The 19697-nt window shown below is 35.5% G+C and overlaps 1 protein-coding gene across 1 annotated transcript in view; it reads left to right on the forward strand.

The window, feature by feature from the left end:
• CARNMT1 (carnosine N-methyltransferase 1) overlaps window positions 1–19697 on the forward strand; it is a 46464-nt gene that overhangs the window by 16852 nt on the left and 9915 nt on the right. The window contains exons 4-5 of the mRNA XM_004383288.2: window positions 17884–18024; window positions 18777–18955. Coding sequence (XP_004383345.1) covers window positions 17884–18024; window positions 18777–18955 — 320 coding nt within the window. The remainder of the gene's footprint in view (window positions 1–17883; window positions 18025–18776; window positions 18956–19697) is intronic.

Below are 19697 nucleotides of genomic sequence, written 5' to 3' on the forward strand. Positions count from 1 at the left end.
GTTATCTCCAGTGTTTTTGATTTGTGAGTGCTTTTTTTTGTGGTGCTGACTTTTTCTTTGTTCCTCTTACTCTCCTGTGCTGAATTCCTTTTGTTTGTGGATTTTTTTTTTCATTTCTTTTGTTTTTGTAGGTTTTGTTTTTACTGAGAACTTATGTTTTTCCTCTTTGTTTTTAGAAGTAGGTTTGTTAACTTTCTTTGTGGTTACTGTGAAATTTACCCTTTTCTTTCTAAGTTTGAGGCAGTCTGTTATTACTTGGTATTGCCTTGTCTTCCTCTCCATTACAAAGTTCTGTACCTATACCGTTTATTCCCTCTTCTACTGTTCTAATGTTGTTGTCATTTATAGATTAATTGCTCTGATTCTCTATTGTATTTCTTTTGGTTTTGGATAGTCCTTGAGAGTTCATTTCCTAGATTGGTATCTGGCTGGTACAGTCCTGTGTCCTAGATATGGCCTGTGAACTGATGTTGTTTGTTCTCAGATCAAAGGACCCCCTTTAATAATTCTTGTAAGTTTGATTTTTACATAGTCCCTTAATTTTTGTTTATCTAGAAATGACCTAATTTCACAATCGTATTTGAACGAGAGTTTTGTAGGATATATTATTCTTGGCTGGCAATTTTTTTCTTCCAAGGTTTTATGTATGTCATCCCATTGCTGCCTTTCCTGCATGGTTTCTGCCGAATAATCTGAACTTAGTCTTACTGTTCTCCTCTGTATGTGACTTCTTGTTTTTCTCAAGCTGCTCTGAGGATTCTTTGTCTGTCTTTGGTTTTGGCAAATGTGATCATGATATGCCTTGGTAATTTTCTTTTGTGGTCTATCCTATATGGGGTTCGTTGAGCTTCTTGAATGGCCAGCTTTTCAACTTTCATGGTATTGGGGAAGTTTTCTGTAAGCAGTTCTTCAATGATCCTGTCTGTGTTTTCTGTTTTCTCCCCCGTTCTGGAACTCCGATCGCTTGCAGATTTTCACTTTCGATTGTATCCCACATAATTCTCAGGATCTCTTCATTTTTCTTTGTTCTTTTTTCTGATTTTTCCTCAAACAGAGTTGTATCCAAGTGTTTGTCTTCAATTTCACTGATCCTGTCTTCCACCGTTTCAAACCTGCTCCTCAGCCCTTCTATGACACTGTCCATTTCTGACATCTTGTTATTTATCTTTTGGATTTCTAATTGTTGTTTTTGTATGATTTCTATTTGTGAATTTATTTTGGCATTTTGTTCCTGCATTATTTTCCTGAATTCTTCCATTTTTTTGTCTGTATTTTCCATGAATTTGTTTGCCTTTTCCATGAATTTGTCTATTTTTTCCTCATTTTTGTCTGCTTTTTGCTTCAGCTCTTTGATAGCTCTGAATATTAGAGATTTGAGTTCCCTATCAGGTAGTTCTAGTGCCTTTTCTTCTACTGGAAAGTCATCTGATGTTTTATTTTGGACGCCTACTGTAACCATCCTGTCCTATTTTTGTAAATGTTTTGATATTGTCTGCTGTCTTTGGGGCATTCGGTAGTTATTTTCCTCATTTATTGATTGTAGATTTGTTTGTTTCGTCCTGCTTTTTTGTTTTGTTTGGCTATGCCTGAGCAGTTGGGCTGTGTGTTCTTTGTTGTTTGATCGTCTTTGGGCACCATACTTTTCTCCTCCTTCTCCAATTGACAGGATCAGTTGCTCTGATATGGTACAGCAGGGCAGGTCTAGCTGAAGAGGAGTTGCTGGGATGGGTTGTTGGTGGCACTTACTGCGGCCACTAAGTGAGCTGGTAATCAGTGCAGTGTAGGTGCCGGTAGGCCGTGCCTGGGCTGCTTGATGGTGTGATGCAAAAAAGAGTGCTAGGGGAGCTTGCCATTGGAGTGGAGAGATGAGAGTCTATGAAAAAGAGAAAAACAAAAAGGGGAAGAAGAAAAGAAAAGAAAAAAATGAATAAATAAAAATCAGAAAGAAAAGCAGACCTCCCAGGGATCCTTACGGTGCAGCTTCGAGGTCTGGGTAAGTTGCTTCCAGGCCGTGAAGTACACCCTGGCTAGAAAGAGTAGAGGTGACACTCAGCGCCAGGTATTCAGGGGACAGGAAGAGAAGGAAAGTATAGAGAGATGAGAGACCAAGTAAAGAAGAAAGACAAAAAGAGGGAAAAGAGAACAAAACAAACAAAAAAGAACAAGAAAACCCCCCAAAGAAAAACAAGAAAAAAGCAATGCCTTCGGGGGTCCCTCTGCACATCTGCGCAAACTGAGGGTGTGGGTCCCAAGCTGCACAGTACTGCCCTGCTAGAACGGGCTCCCAAATCGAGAAAAGAAAAAGAAAACAAACAACAAACAATTCAAAACAAACAAAAAAAAGCCCTGGGATCCTACCAGTGTGGCAGCGCGGGCCAGGAAGCAGTGTCACATTCGAGCGGCATTTCACAGCCTTTCAGGAAGAAGCAAAGATGGCGCATGAGCCAGGTATTTGAGAGAAAGGAGCGGGAGGTGGTGAGAGGTAAGGAAGAAATCTAAGGAAGCGGGAAAAAGCAATACCAGCAGCCAGCAAATGGCACTTACTGAGCCGGCCAGTGCGGGTGGGTGGAACCCAAGTGACACCAGGGTGAAGGTGGTGCTTCCTGGCCAAGACACTGGCCGCAGGAAGCAGAGGAGGCCAAGTGGGGGTGAGGAAGGGTGGGGTGTGGGAAAGTGTATATCACTGGTTACCAGTGGTTCTGTCTCCTTCTGGAAGCTCTGTGAAGCTGATTTCTCATACTCCCTGTTTGCCGACCTCTGATAGGAGTCCAAAATGGCAGATCTGTGCTACATTAGCTGATAGGGGACCTCTGTGTGTATCTCTCCTCGCTGTCTGTTCTGTCAGTTTTTTATTCCATTTGGTGCTTAGCTGAGTTCTTTATCTCTTCATTTGATGCTTAGGGTTTCAGGATTGCCGTTTTCTCTGTTTGGCTTAGTTTTTCGGATCTTTGCTGTGGAGGGATGGTGTGGTGCTTCCTGAATTTTTTTTTATAATTTTTTTATTGTACTTTAGATGAAGGTTTATAAAGCAAAGTAGTTTCTCATTAAACAATTAATATACATATTGTTTTGTGACGTTGGTTGCCAACCCCACGACATGTCAATATTCTCCCCTTCTCAACCTTGGGTTCCCCGTTACCAGCTTTCCTGTTCTCTCCTGCCCTCTCATCCTGGCCCCTGGGCTGGTGTGCCCATTTAGTCTTGTTGTGTTTTACGGGCCTTTCAAATCTTTGGCTGAAGGGTGAACCTCAGAAGTGACTTCATTACTGAGTTGAAAGGATATCTGGGGGCCATACTCTCGGGTTTCTCCAGTCTCTGTCAGACCAGTAAGTCTGGCTTTTTTTTTCTTTCGTGATTAGAATTTTGTTCTATGGTTTTCTGCAGGTCTGTCCAGGACCCTGTATTATGATCCCTGTCAAAGCAGTCAGTGGTGGTAGCCAGGCACCATCTAGTTGTGCTGGACTCAGTCTGCTGGAAGCTGTGGTAGTTGTGGTCCGTTAGTCCTTTGGAATAATCTTTCCTTTGTGTCTTTGTTTTTTTTCATCCTCCCTTGCTCCAGATGGGATGAGGCCAGTGGAGTATCTTAGATGGCTGCTCACAAGCTTTTAAGACCCCAGACGCTACTCACCAAAGTAACTGAATTTTTAATTTTAGTTACTTTAAATTTAAATAGACACATGTGGCTAGTGGCTAACATTTTTAGACAGTGCAGCTCTGTTCTGTTTTATGTCTATTACCGATCCTTATGCCAATACCACAGTTTCTTTATTGTTGTAGCTGTATAGTAAAGTCAGATAGAGGTTTGCTCTTCTTTTTCAAAATTGCTAGGGCTGTTTCTGTATAAATGTTAGTATCATCTTGTCAGTTTTTACAAAGCCTGCTGGAATTTTTACTAGGATTGCATTTACTCTTTAGATTAATTTGGGTGAAAATCAATATTTTAACAATATTGAATTTTCTGATCCATGAATATGGTATAGGTCTTCATTCATTTAGGTCATTTTAAAATTTCTCTCACTTATGTTTTGCTGTTTTCAATGTAAAGGTTTTGTTTGTCTTTTGTTAAATTTATTCTTAAATGTATTTTGACCCTGTTGTAAGTGAACTTATTTTTCATTTCATTTTCCCTTTAGTTTTTTTTAGCTTTAACTTCATTTTATTAGGCACATACTATACACACAGAGGGGGCCCTGTTGGCACAGTGGTTAAGAGTTCAGGCTGCAAACCAAAAGGTCGGCATTTGGAATCCACTAGCTGCCCCTTGAAAACGCTATGGGACAGTTCTCCTCTGTCCTATGGGGTCATTATGAGTCAGAATCGAATCAACAGCAACAAATTTGGTTTTTTTGCTTTGGTATACAGACACACATAAATATATATATGATGCATTGACCTTTTTATCGTTATAAAATGTCTCTCTTTATCTTTGATAATACTCCCTGTCTTGAAGTCTTATTTTGTCTGATAATAATGTAGCCACTTTAGTTTTCTGGATTCCTATTTTCATATATCCTTTTTCATCCTTTTACTTTTAGCCTATTTGTGTTTTTCTGTTTTAAGTGTGTCTCTTGTATACATCTTGTAGTTGGATCTTGATGTGTTATCCATTTTGATGTTTTTTCCTTTTTAATCAGAGTGTTGAAACAATTTATGTTCTACATAATTATTGATATGGTTGGATTTGGGTCTATCATATTTTTACTTTCTATTTGTGTCATTTGTTTTTCTTTTTTCCTGTTCCTCCTTTCCTATCTTCTTTTATACAGATTTACCAATTATTTTAATATGGTTAAGCACTTGGCTTCTAACTGAAAGGTTGGCGGTTTGATCCCACCAGCAGCTTCCATGGGAGAAAAGACCTGGTGATATTACAGCCTAGGAAACCCTATGGGGCAGTTCTGCTCTGTCATATAGCCTTGCTATATGAGTCGGAATCAACTTGACATCACACAAGAACAACATTGGCTTTTTAACTGTACCTCTTTGTATCGTTTTTTAGTGGTTGCAGTGGAGTTTACCTTATGCATCTTTAACAAATCAGTCTAGTTAGAGTCAGTATTGTATCACTTCATGTAAAATGTAGGAACATGGCAGCAGTATGGTATAGTACCATTTACCTTCTTCAGTCTTTTGTGCTCTTGTTTCTAATATATTACACCTATATTTGTTATAAATCCTACTCTATGGCGTTACCATTTTTTGCTTTAAACGCTCATATGTCTTCTAAAGAAACTAGATGAAGAAATATACACCCTCTCCTCATTTATCAGCATGGTTAGGTTCCAAAGACCAAGTCATTATGCAGAATTGGTGTTATGTGGAAATGGAGGATGACCGCATTACATCACAAATTGGAGGGATGACTACATCATTATATAACTGCCGTATTATACCATTACATAACTGCCAAATTACATCATAAGTGTCAAATTTATGTAACTGCCAAATTGCATCATTACGTAACTGCCAAACCACTGAGAATCATGGCCCAGCCAAGTTGACACATACCCTTAACCATCAAAACCAGTACCTAGGTGTTCATTACTGCCAGACATATGTTGTTAATTTTTAAACTAGTTGGATAGATTTTTTTTTTTTTTTTGCTATTGTCATAAATTCAACTGGTTGGATAATAAGATAGTTGATAAGTGAGGAGAAGCTGTATAGTCTTTTACATTTATCCACCGATTTACCATTTCCAGTCATCTTTCATTCATTGCTGTAGGTCAGGGTTACTTTTTGGTGTCACCTCCTTTCAGCCTGAAAAACTTCTTTAGCATTTCTTTTAGGGTAGGTCTAGCATTGTTGTATTTCCTCAGTTATTATTTATATGAAAATGTCTTTAGTTTTCTTCATTTTTAAGAAGATAATTGTATTGGATACAGAATTTTGCTTTCAGAATTTTTTTTTCCTTTCACCACTTTAAGATGCTATTTCAGTTATCATCTAACTTCAACTGTTGTGATGAGAAATCAATAGTCATTAAATATTATTGTTCCGTCTATGTCATTTTTTCCTTTTTTCCCCGCCTGCTTTCAAGATTTTCTCTTTATCTTTGGATTTCAGCAATCTGACTGAAGTGCCTGGATGTGCTTTTCCTTGTATTTATCCTGCTTTTGGTTGGGGAGCTTTTTAGATTTGTGATTTGATGTTTTTCACCAAATTTGGGAAGTTTTCAGGCATTATTTCTTCAAAATATTTCTGTATGTTTCATTCTATTTTTCCTCTTCTTTTCTTTGTTTCTGGGAACCCAGTTACATATACGTTAGACCCCTGATAATATCCCACAGATTTCTGAGTCCCTATTCATTTTTTTTCCCAGTCTTTTTTTCCCTAATCTTAAGATTGGGTTCTTTCTATTCTATTGATCTGTCTTCAGTTTCACTACCTCCAGTTTGCTATTAAGTTTATTTGTTAAATTATTCATTCATGTACTTTTCAGCTGTAGAATTTCCATTTGGTTCTTTCTTATAGTTTCTATTTCTCTGTTCCAGTTCCTGATTCATTCATTCATTATACATATACAGTTCTTAAATTCTTTGGACTGATTTATAATAGCTACTTAAAGTGTGTGTTTGCTAATTGTAATGTCTAGATCATCTTGTGGTTGGTTTCTGTTGATTGCTTTTTTCATAGTACATGGGTCACATTTTCTTGCTTCTTTGCATGGCCAGTGATTTTTTTTTTTTAATTTGGATACTGGACATTATGAATGATACCTTGTATACAGTGGATTCTGTTATGTTACTGAGAATAGTAATTTTTATTCTAACAGGCGGTTAACTAGGCCTGACTCAAAGTCCAAACTGTCTCCCTTGTGATGGGCCACAGATTAAAAAATCTGCTTTAGTCTTTCAGTTTCCAGGTGCTGTTTTTTCACTGGGCTCTTTGGGGAAGATTTTTGCAAAATTAGAAATACTTGCACTCACAAGTAAAGCTGGAAGCATAGTTGACATTACTGTTATTCCAAACATGTTATCAGGCTTCTACTTATTTCTGTGTGTTCAAATATCTGATGTACAATTTTCAGAAGTAGTATATTTAATAATTTTATCTTTTGTTCTTATGCCCTACAGATATAATTTAGAAAGTTTTTAGTAACATTTTCTAGAGAGAAGTTTATTCATAGGTTTCATAGCTAGGCAAATTTCAGATACTTCTTCAAGTCTCAAAAATGCTTGACAGTTTATAGTACTCATTTTACCAAACTTTTTCTTACATTTTTAGTATGAATAAACTTACTCATTTTTGTATTTAAGTTTTATTAATAAGAACACAGTTTCTGTTTGGAGTTCCTAATTTTTTGTATAACACTCTCTTTTCTTTATGTTCTTTATATTGTTTATCATGTCTGGATTGAAGATTGTCATAGATGAGATGTGTGAACTTTGTCTTTTTACCATGAAATCAGAATTGAAGTGGCAACACTGACAGTGTGCTTTTAGTTTTTCTTTATATGAATAATTTCTCAAAGTTTTTTTTTTTTTTTTGGAAAAGTCACGACTTAAGTTGGAATAAATAAATAAAAATTACATGGTTCTTAAAAGCTGTTTTGTTTACTTCTATAAATGCTAGTACAGGTTATTTTGATAATTTTTATGAATGGCAGTACACCAAATATTCTACAAATTAGATTTATGATATAATCTTGTCTCTTATTTTTTCATAGTTTTTATAAATAAATGTATTAAGTTTTACATGAACTTTTATAAACACTTTTTCTTCAGAAAACCAAAAGAAACCAAACTCATCATCGTGGAGTCAATTCCGACTCATAGTGACCCTACAGGACAGAGTTAAACTCCCCTTTAGGGTTTCCAAAGAATGGCTGGTAGATTCAAACTGATGACCTTTTGGTTGTTAGCGGCTGTAGCTCACCATAGCTCTTAACCACTGTGCTACCAGGGCTCCTAATATCCTTTTTAAAGGTTCTAAGTGGTGCGCTCTCTCAATATGTATATTCGTTGCTCTACTCTATAAAGCAATGAATAGTTAATTGCTTTATAGAGTAGAGCAACATAAAGTTCAGGTAGCCCTCAAAATTCAGTGTATCTATGTTTCTGAAAAATAGGTTGTGAGGTAGGACTCTTGATAGTAGGAATATACCAAAGTTAGGTGAATTTGGGAGGCCAGATGTCAGATGCTTACATCAGCATCATTTCTAGCACCTTAAACATGTTTTTTTTTATATGCAATAATGATAGAATCATGTTGTTTACCGTTGTATCTAATTAACATAATAATAGTAATCCTAAAAAGTGTATGTCATTGTTAAGGGTATTTAATGATTACCACATAATGTTATTTAACTGCTGCTATTATTATTACTTATTGACAGGTAGAATGTAGGCTTATGAAAAAAAGGATGAATTAACTCTTATTGGTTCTAATAAGGTTATTTAAAAAATAAAAGGATAATTTTAAAAAACGTTTGGAATAGGTAAAGCATTTTACTGGGTTCAAATTTAAAAGGTTTCAAGGATTATATTGTCTCTTCCCCATTTGTTTCCCAGTCACCCTGTTCTCTTCCTGAAAGCAGTCAGTTGTTTCTTGTATATCCTTCCAGGGATATTTTATGCGTATACAAGTAAATTGTTTGTGTGTGTGTCTTTTTTATACAAATGGTAGCATAATATACTTCTATACTTTTTTTAACTATAACATATTTTTCAAATTGTTTTATATTAGGACATAAAGAGCTTCATTCTTTTTTTTATAGCTACTTTGTTCTAATAGACTGGATACTCATAGGGAACGTTTTCTGGGAGGATGTTTCTTGAAGTGTACGTACTCTGTCAGTTTAGGAACTCTTGGCCCTGTCTATACAATGACACAGACTTAGTATGTTTATGGATTATTGTTCTCTGGAGATTTTTATTGCTGGAATAGTTATCCTACTTGGAATAATTTTATTTGAGATTTTATAGTTTACTTTTCAATCTTCTTTGGGGAATGCTTCACTAAGATATGATTATCCATTTAACTTTTTTCCATTCAGCTTTAGTATTCATTAATTTTAAACATAGGTTTAATAGTGGGCAAGATATATATAAACCCTAATTGAAGTGCACAGTAATATTTATCAAATTCTTTTTGCTGTTTTTTAGACTCAGTGGAAACATTACATATTTCTTCCTATATCAGTTATTTTACTTGTTTAATTTAGATTGGTTTCCTTATAGTAGATAAGATAGACTATCAAAAAATAAAAGCTAGTAAAATATAGCAAAGGCCATATCTGTATTAAAGTTATCGCTTTGCCTTTTAAAAATAAACAAAACCCAGGACGTTGAAGTTCTCTTGGGAAAAGAGACGTTAATTGTTGCCCTTCAGAATCCAGGTTGGTTCTCAATAAGTTCAGGTCAGCTTTGGGTCTCACGTGATTTTCCAGTGTCTTGTTTGTACCACAGTAAGCACATGGGAATTTTATGTCTTTACCTTGAGGCTGGATTTGACTCAAACTTACGTTAGCTAGTCTTTTGACTGTGTTCTTTCCTTTTTGAAATTTCAGTAAAGGCCTTTTCTAACTGAATTGTCTGTAAAAGATATTATACTTGCTGAAATATAAAGAATTAACTATACTTGTAGTCACTGAAATAATTTTCCTATGAAAACACATTTGTCTTATCAGTGTATCCAATTTGTCCTGATTTAGAACCCTGATATGCCTGATCTTGCAAGCACAAGCAGCTTTGAAGCCATAGATTGACTTAATTCTGTAGCGGGGTCTATTTGTTAATTAAGAATATGCCATTTTAATTGTGGTGAATGTCAGATACCTTAGTAGTTACTAGCTTTTGGTTTGTTTTTATTGTAAATAAGTTTTACATTCTGCTGTAACGAGTAGTTGCTCATTGAAATTAACTATATACATTTTAATTTAAACTGAGCCTGCGGTTTAAGCCATTTTCTCAAATATGAACATAGGCATATTTTTTTTTAACTCTTCCCAACTGATGACCTAAAGAGTATGTATTTAGATTTTTATTGTTTTTCCAAGTGTCTGTCGAATAATTTAATCACTTGACCATTTAAAAATTCAGTGTTATGAAGAGTTGCCAAAGAAAGATAGATTCTTAAGCTTCAGTTGTATCTGAAGGGAGAGATTACAGCCTTCTAGAATCACACAAATCCCAAAAGCTTTTGGACTGTATGTTTTAGATCTTAATTTCATCAATCTATTTTATTTTAGAAGAATTTGAAATGATATTTTGTTTGTAGGAACGAAAATCTATTATGTCTTTGTATTTCAGTATATGTCTAACCCTCAAAGAAGACTGATGTAATCTTGACTAGTCAGGTGTATTTTTTCTTTTATGTTGTTGGGCATTAGGAAAAAATACACTGAGCTTTAAAGAAACATTTTTTCCACTTAGATTAAAATAAAGCATAAAATTATAATTTATTAAAGGATTCTTTTGCTAATAGAAACCATTTTAAAAGAGATAACAGAGGAAGTGTAGACTGCAAAATAATGTAGTATTAAGTTTAGTACTTCAGAGACTGAAACTAGATTTCTCTCATCCTGAAAACCTTCCTAGGCCAAAGATAAGTATATATTTCAGATTTCTTTCAATCAATATTTCAAGCTCGGACAAATCTAGAGTAATAACCTAGTGGAAAAAACAATTCAAGACTAATAACCCAGTAGAAAAAATAATGTAAATAGTTTACAGAAAAAGAAATACAAAATGATCAATCTCGTAAGGAAATACAAATGTAGAAAGCACAAGATGTCATTTTCCATCTATTACGTTGTAAAGATTTAAAAGTTAACTATTTGTGAGGGTGTAAGGAAACATACGTTGCTGGTGGAAGAATAAATTAGTAAAATCTTAGGGATGGCAGTTTGGCAATATACAGTAGTCGTCCTTCGTCTGCGGTTTCACTTTCTACCGTTTCAGTTACCTGTGGTCAACTGCAGTCTGAGAATACAATAAAATATTTTGAGAAAAGAGAGAGACCACATTCACATAACTTTTATTACAGTATATTGTTAGAATTGTTCTATTTTATTATTAGTTATTGTTAATCTCTTACTGTGCCTAATTTATAAATTAAACTTTATAGGTGTGTACATATAGCAAAAAACATAGTATATGTAGGGTTCAGTACTATCCGCTGTTTCAGGCATCCACTGGGGAGTCTTGGAACTATCCCCACAGATAAGGGGGGACTACTGTATTCCAGAATTCAAATGCGTATCTTTTGACTGCAGTTTGACTTCTGGACAGCTCTTCTATAGATCTACTCCTGCATGTGGAAAATTATTTATGCCAAGAGTATTCAGTAACATTGTTTGTAATAACAGAAGATTGGAACCAGTTTCCAGCCCAAACCAAGCCCATTGCTGTCAAGTTGATTCTGACTCATAGCGACCCTATAGGACAGAGTAGAACTGCCCCATAGGGTTTCCAACACTGTAATCTTTATGGAAGCAAACTGCCATGTCTTTCTCCCACAGAGCTGCTGGTGGGTTTGAACCACTGACGTTTTGGTTAGCAGCCATGTGCTTAACCACTGCACCACCAGGGCTCCTTTTGGAAACAACCTAGATGTCCTTAATTAGAGGATTTTGATAAATTGTGGTACAGTCTTGTAATGGAATTCTGTTTATTCGTTAAATAGAATAAGCAAGCTCTGTACTGATGGGTTAAAAGCTTCAAGATGCTCTTCAAGATCAAAAGTAGGTCAGCAAACTTTCTGAAAGGGCCAGACGGTAAATATTTTAGGCTTTGCAGGCAGTTGTGGTCTCTGTCACAAATACAGGTAGTCCCCGATTACAGGGTTTTAGTCCATCGTAAGTCTGTTCTGGTGTAAGTTAAATACCTCTTTTTTTTTTTTTTTTTTTAGTTTTCATTATTATTGCCTTTTATTATCAGTATCTTTACAAAAGCAGTCTTTGTCTATGGGGGTTGAAAACATTACAAGTGAACATTTGAGAATGATAACATCAGCAAATTATGTGCTGCAACGTTGTATGTAGTACATACTACTAATGGTAAGATGCTGCCCCCCCCCAGCAAAAAAAAAATATGGTCATAAGTGCAGTTCGTCGTAACTCAAATACTTCGTAAGTCAGGAACTACCTGTATTCAGCTCTGCTGTTGGGGGAGTTCAGCTGGACAATACATAAATGATTGGGCATACCTCTGCTCCAGTAAAACTTCATTTACAAGAACAGGTGACTAGTTTGTGGGCCACAGTTGCTGACCGCTATATTAAATATAGGAAGCAAAGTGAAGAACTAGGTGTATAAACTGTAACAGAGGTATGAATGAAATACTGAAAGCATAGAGAAATGGGTTCAAATTTGGGGATATTTGGGAAAGACTTCATAGATAAGATATTTAAACTGGATTTCTATGGATGTGTAAGATGAGAAAGCCTTTTCTAGGTTTGATGAGAAGTTGTCTGGTTGAAATACGGGGTTCTTTTTTGGGAGTGGATGAAGAGGTAAATTGGAACCACATTTTTGAAGGGGCTAGACACTTTAATCCTAATTTCTAATCCATTGTTTTCTCCTTTGAATAAACTATTTTAACACCTAGCTTTATTAAACCTTGACATTTTGCCACTTCTGTTTCATATCTTTTTGGGGTTTTTTTTGTTTTTTGCATTTTTAAAAAAATGAAACATTACAGTTAAAGTTGAAACTGGCCTGCAAATCCCCCAGATCACATTCCTTTTTAGAGATAACCTTTCCTCTTTCTAGAGATAACCATTAACATGAATTTGTTTTGTTACTCTCTCCTTGTATTCCTACATTAGCTACACATTTATATACCCCTAAATAACACATTGTATTCTGTATGTTTTTAAAGTTTATATGTGGTCTCTAGTGTCACTTCACAATTATTTTTGCTCAGTATTGTGTGTTTATGATTTATCTGTATAGACTAGCACTGTCCAACAGAAATGTCATGCAAACCACATCTATAATTTTAAATCTTCTAGTAGCCACTTAAAAAGGTAAAAAGAAACAAATGAAATTAATTTTAATAGTATGTTTTAATTAACCCAATAAATCCAAATTATTATTTCAACTTGTAATATCAATATATAAGATCATTAACAAGATATTTTACATTTATTTTTCATACTAAGTCTTTGAAACCTGTTGTTTATTTTATACTTGCAGCATATTTCAGTTTGGACTAGCTACATTTTTAAGTGTTCTAGAGCCACATGTGGGTTACTTATTGTATTGGACAGCATTGGTAGAGAAATACATTGAATTCTGTGATAAGAAAACCCAACACTTTTGGTGCTTGAAAGTTGTGCATACTCTCAACACCAGGGGTCAGCCCAGTGTCATCAGGTTGATACAAGAGAAAGCATTTTGTGTGTTGGAGTTTGCTAAACTATGAACTGCAATGCAAAAATCTGTGTACAGTACAGTAAACCTCTATCAAGAAAACACTGCCGGTAAAGTAGTTGAAGCAGAAAGGGTGATGCAAACGTCATCCATGGCCTCTTCAAACACACAGGGGCTCTCAGTATTTCTGTCCTGATAGATGTACTGTCTTCATTTTTGTCTTGAATAACTGTTGAAGCTTCTCCCGCAGTTACCAAAGATGTCTCGTTTGTGGTAAATATACCGTTTCTCAATATTTAGACCTTATTAACTAGGTAAATTTTGTTTGCTTATTTTTCCTAAGAATCTCAAGCGAGCAGCATTTGTTTACTGAGTCACACATATCATATGCCTCTGTTTCTGGTTGTCTTAAGTTTCAGCCTGGTTTAAAGTCAGATCACCATAAAGGTCTATACTTAAATTTATATTTCTGTTATTTTCCACAGAAATGCCTTCCTAGAAATGCCCTGACTTAAAGATTCATAGTAGAAATTGCCATTCACAGTGCCTTAGTTTCATATACATTGTATTTATAAAGAGGCTTATTATGTTTTTAATATCCCTTCTATACCAATTGAAAAAAATCTAGCCGAGAATAAAGGTTTAGGAAAAAGTTCTCTCTGTCTCGTCCATTCGTTGCTTGGTTCTTGATCATTTTTCCAATTCTGAGGGGTTTGTTTGAATGTATCTCCTCTTACCGAACCAAAAACACTAAACCCATTAGTGTTAAGTTGATTCCAACTCACTGTGACCCTATAGGACAGAGTAGAACTGCCCCATAGGATTTCCAGGGCTGTAAATCTTTACGGAAGCAGACTGCCACATCTTTCACAGAGCGGCTGATGGGTTCAAACTGCCAACCTTTCAGTTAGCAGCCAAGCACTTAACCACTTCACCAACGGGGCTTCTCTCCTCTTACCTGCCGATTGAAATCCTTTTTGTCATAATACAAAGAATTCGTAGATTTGGAGCCCTGGTGGCATAGTGGTTAAGCATTTGGCTGCTAACCAAAAGGCTGGCAGTTTGAATCCACCAGCCGCTCCTTGGAAACCCTATGGGGCAGTTCTGCTTTGTCCTAGAGGGTCGCTATGAGTCAGAATCAACTTGACAGCAGTGGATTTGGTTTTGGTCTAGTAGTCTGTGCTAACTCTTAAGATAGGGCCGTGATATATTCTGCATTCCATGGCTTGTTGTAGCCTTTTAATAGCAGTTTTATACAAGGTACTGTTAATATATTTTAAATACTTATTTTAGAAAAGGGCTTCTAAATCACGCTGATACTCATTAAAGCTCAAGGCTAAGCTTTAATAGATTGTAAAGCTATCTTCAGTGTTTAAGAACTATATATCTAAAAATTAAGACTTGTTTCTTTTTTTCCTGTAACAGCTTTACTGAGCTATAATTCACATACTGTATAACTTACCTGTATAAAGTGTGCAATTCAGTGGTTTTTAATATATTCAGAGAGTTGTGCATCTGTCACCACTGTCAAGTTTAGAATGTTTTGATCATTACCAGAAGAAAGCCCATATTGTTTAGTAGTCACTCCCTGTTTTCCCTCAGTGTCTTCCCACTCCCAGCCCTAGGCAGTCACTAATTGCTTTCTGTCTGTATAGATTTGCCTATTCTGGGCATTGCATATATATGGAATCATACAATATGTGACCTTCTATGTCTGGTGTCTTTTACTTAGCATAATGTTTTCAAGGTTCATCCATATTGTAGCGTATATCAGAACTTCATTTCTTTTTACGGCTAAATAATGTTGCATTGTATGGATATACTATATCCTATTTATCTTACATTGATGGACATTTGGGTTGTTTCCAGTTTAGCTATTATGAGTAATGCTGCTATGAACATTTGTGTACAAGCTCTTGTGTGGACAGATGTTTTCATTTCTTTCGGATATATTCCTAGGAGTGGAATCGCTGGGTCATGTTATGGTAACTCAGTGTTTAAGCATGTTTATTTACTAAAATCTTTATAGACTTTATTTTAAACTGAAATATATTTCTAAAACTGAATAAACCAAAGTAAAAAGCTTCTCCTGATAAATTATTTTCTGTAACCAAAAAAAGTCAAGATTGTTTTTGTGTATTTTTTACGAGTGATGTTTTGGTGCTTTATTTTTTTCCATGTAATAATTATATACCTATAGAAATGTGGTTTTATTAAAATCAGAAACTAGGAGTAAACCACCTTTGCATGAGCATTGTGAAGTGGTGTTTTAAAATCAAGGGCTTTAAGCCTCGTAATTTTTCTGCCATAAGGTGGGGGTCGAGAGTTCTAAGATTCTGATTCCCAAACCAGTTGCTGTCTGGTTGATTCCGATGCATAGCAACGCTATGGGACAGAGCAGAACTGCCCCCATAGAGTTTCCAGGGCAATCATCTTTATGGAAGCAGACTGCCACATCCTTCTCCCATGGAGTGCCTGGTGGGTTCAAACCATTGAGCTTTCAGTTAGCACCGTGCCGCCAGTGCTTCTTAAGATTCTTGTTAATTACGGACAATTTGCTGATAACCTTAAAATTAATTTTCCGTAAGTTACCAGAATAATTGTTGGTACCATTTTTTAGAACAACGTTCCTTTAAGATTTGCATGATTTCCAATTTCTGCATAGTAACTCTGCTGTGAGGGGTTGTCAGCCATTTAGAAATTATTAGTTTTTTTAAAGATGTAAATACTGATTATGTATTCACCTCCAAATCCTTTTTTCTCTATTGAATTCTTCTGATCAGATAATCATATTTTTAATTTTTAATTCTAAACTGAGAAGAGCCACCAGGGGATGGTGGGCGGGGGGGGAATACATGTTTTGATTGGGCAAATAAAAGTTGAGGAAAGGAAGAGGTAATTCTGAGAGTGGGGCCTTTGGTGGGTCTGGTAGGGGCTAGAAAACAAGAGAAAGAGTGAGGAGGCCTGGATGGGTTGGCACAGTGGCAGGTCCTTTACACAAAACCAAACCCACTGCCATCGAGTCAATTCCGACTCATAGCCACTCTGTGACTCCTTTACACAAGGGAGTATCAATAGAATCCTAGAGCTAGGAGGAAAATTTCAAATCCTAATGCCTGAACAAAGTCAGAGGATGTACCTGTTCTCTTCACTAAAAAGTTAAAGTACACACTGTCATACATATTGTGTATAATCTGGAATGGGAAGAAAACGTTCTATTTTATTCTATTTTAATGAAAGCTGTTATATGGCACCTTGGCATCAGTTTGCCCATATCAAATATTAACAGATGTGTTACTAATCATAAAAATATATTTGTCACAAATCATTTTTAACAAATTTAGTTTTATGTCATATTGTATACATAAAATTCAACAGTGAAACTAACTAAAATAGATTTTCTTAAGGTTTTCATACAAACACATGTTCCATATATAGATATGTAAGACCAATGAAACAGACTGGACAAATTCCTAGGTTATTATGTTTCTAAATTGGGTTTTCAAAGGTCCCACAGTTCTCTTTTCTTTTTCATTGCAAAGTTGGAAATGGAAAGGTTATCACATGGACTACTAGTGAAAGGTTCTGTTGCTGTTTGGAGCATGCCAATCTTAAAAGACCACATAGTTTAAAGATAAAAAAGAATTGCACCTAGCAGTAGATTTGGAAAATGGATTTCATTTATGAACCAAATTTAGGGACTATAGACAATAGTGAAATTCCTTTTTAATTGACATGATGCCGGATGATTATGCACATTTTTCACTGGTTGCTTATGAGAACACCATTTTAGTTTCTTCAGAGTTACATTGATTTGCCAGAATTCCTGAGAAAGGACCTTGCTTTACTAAGGCTTTTAGCAGGTAGAAGGCAGATCTTATTGCAAAGGAAATGTGTGATGACAGTGTGACTCTTAATAAATGGTGGAGATGAATCTGGTTGTGAACCTTTGGTTTGGTGTAATATATTTGCTATCATACGTGCTCAATTAGAGGGCAGTTTCGTATTTTCCCCATGAAAATACCTCTCCCTTGACCCCCCGCAAAATTCTTTTGCCAACTGGAATATATAAACTTCTAGAGATATACTTGATACATTAAAATCTACATATATTTAATCTATTTTGTTAGATAAACAATTGCATTAAATATAGAATTTAGAAATTGTATGTTGTACTTTCTCATATGATGAAATAATTTGTTGAAACTCATCATACGTAATTGGAATCCCTTTGGGTTAATGCGTTCCCAAGACAGTTGTTCAAGTGACAGTTATTAGGAATATGAGTGACTTTTTAAGTCTTCAAATGTAAGGCACCTCCTTTTTTCTGAAAAATAATTTTTGGGGAATAAAATCTTTACCTGATATCTGAACATATATGACAATTCCTTTTACCTCTTACTTCTTATTAATATGTAGAAGTATTTCGCAATTTTAAGAGGTCAGAGTCTTGAGAGCTTATTCTTAAACTAAGTTCTTAGTTATTAATGTGGATTTTGTGTTTTTTTTTTTTTTTTGGTCTTTTCCTTTGAGGGGTTGGACATAATTGCCTTATTTCATTTCAGGGATCCTTCTAAAGTAAATATTCTGGTACCTGGTGCTGGACTAGGAAGACTGGCCTGGGAAATAGCTATGCTAGGTTATGCTTGTCAAGGAAATGAATGGAGTTTTTTTATGCTCTTTTCTTCCAACTTTGTACTCAACAGGTATTTAATTTACTTTTTGCTGGAAATAGTAATTTCTCAGAATCAGATGACATACCTATTTTTTGAACAATTCTGAATTTGAAGATAAGCACCTAGTGCTTGATTATGATGTGTGTCATATTTCTTTTGTTAAAATCAAATTGCTTATAAAAATTACCAATTTCATCTAGTTAATAGAAATCTGAAACGGGATGGGTAAGTGACGTTTTAGAAAGTGGCATTCTATGAAATGATTCTGTGCAGAATTACCAGGACTAATTTTGATCCAGGAAGGAACATTTTCTCATTGTTCCTTTCACTTCTTCATCCCTTTGTTTTTTTAGTGGAAGAAGAATTCAGTGTAGCAATCATAACTTTTTTTCCTTAACCACATTCTTAATAAATGGCCAAGTTTGCTCACATGACTGAGGTGGGAAGATCCCTAAGAATTTCTGAGGCCTTTTTTGGAAGGTAGCAGGAAAGGTGTCATTTTTAAAGCCAGAAGAGGTGTGTTAGAGAAAAAAATAAATGGGTGCAAACGATACCTTTATATCTGAATTCACTTTTTTTTTTCTTTTAACCAATGATTGGTTGCTCATCTACATGTATGTGTACATTTTCAAATAATGGGGTAGGGAGCAGTGATAACACTTTAAGTAGTAATGAATTATATAAAGTACACCTTCAGTCAAAGAGATTATATTTCAGTGTTTAAAGTAGATTTTCTTGGAAATTTTGTAATTAACACTGAATTTTATGTTTATATTTTACAGATGTTCTGAAATTAATAAATACAAGCTTTATCCCTGGATCCATCAGTTTAGCAACAACCGGAGATCAGCTGATCAGATTCGACCAGTCTTTTTCCCTGATGTTGACCCCCACAGTCTTCCTCCTGGTTCTAATTTTTCTATGACAGCAGGAGATTTTCAGGAAATATACTCGGAATGCAGTAAGTCCCAAGCAAGCATTTTTAAAGATCTTTTCCTTTATTCTAAACTTAACGACCTAATTTTAAGTTAAACTAATGTGTTGGTCATTCATTTTGATATCAAAATATAAGGCATATTTCAGTGACACTTTAGAACATCTTCAAGGCCCTGTACAAGGCAATTACAGGCAATAAAAAGAAGTATAAAGTAATCTGCAGTCAAGAAATTTAGAATCAAGAAATCTATTACTATAAAACAGCATATGAACAAAGTTCAAATGAGTAAGGAATGTTACAAAGTTGAAAGCAGGTTAGTTTGAGAAGGGAACTCTTTGCATACAGGCCGTGAGGTGAAGGAAGGGGAGGAATGGCATTCCAGACAGGCAAAGCTACACAGTTAAGGTAATTGGGAAGGCAGAACAGCCTGGGTGGAAGGGAAAGGGAGCTTTGTTTGGGGATTTAATGGGAGATATGGCTGGAAAAAGAGCCCCTGGGTGGCACAAATGCTTTGCACTTGGCTACTAACTGAAAGGTTGGTGGCTCAAATCCACTGGGCAGCACCATGGAAGAAAGGCCTGGTGATCTTCTGTAAGATTACAGTCATTGAAAACCCTGTGGAGTGTAGCTGTACTTTGACACATGGGGTCATCATGAGTTGGAATCAACTTGACAGCAGCAGGTTATGGTTAGTAAAATAAGTTGGTTCCAGATTATGGAGGACCTTTACAATCAGGCTATGAAGTTTGGAATTCAAGCTAGCAAA

Source organism: Trichechus manatus, unplaced genomic scaffold, assembly GCF_000243295.1.
Source record: "Trichechus manatus latirostris isolate Lorelei unplaced genomic scaffold, TriManLat1.0 scaffold00107, whole genome shotgun sequence".
In the NCBI taxonomy this organism is placed as follows: Eukaryota; Metazoa; Chordata; class Mammalia; order Sirenia; family Trichechidae; genus Trichechus; species Trichechus manatus.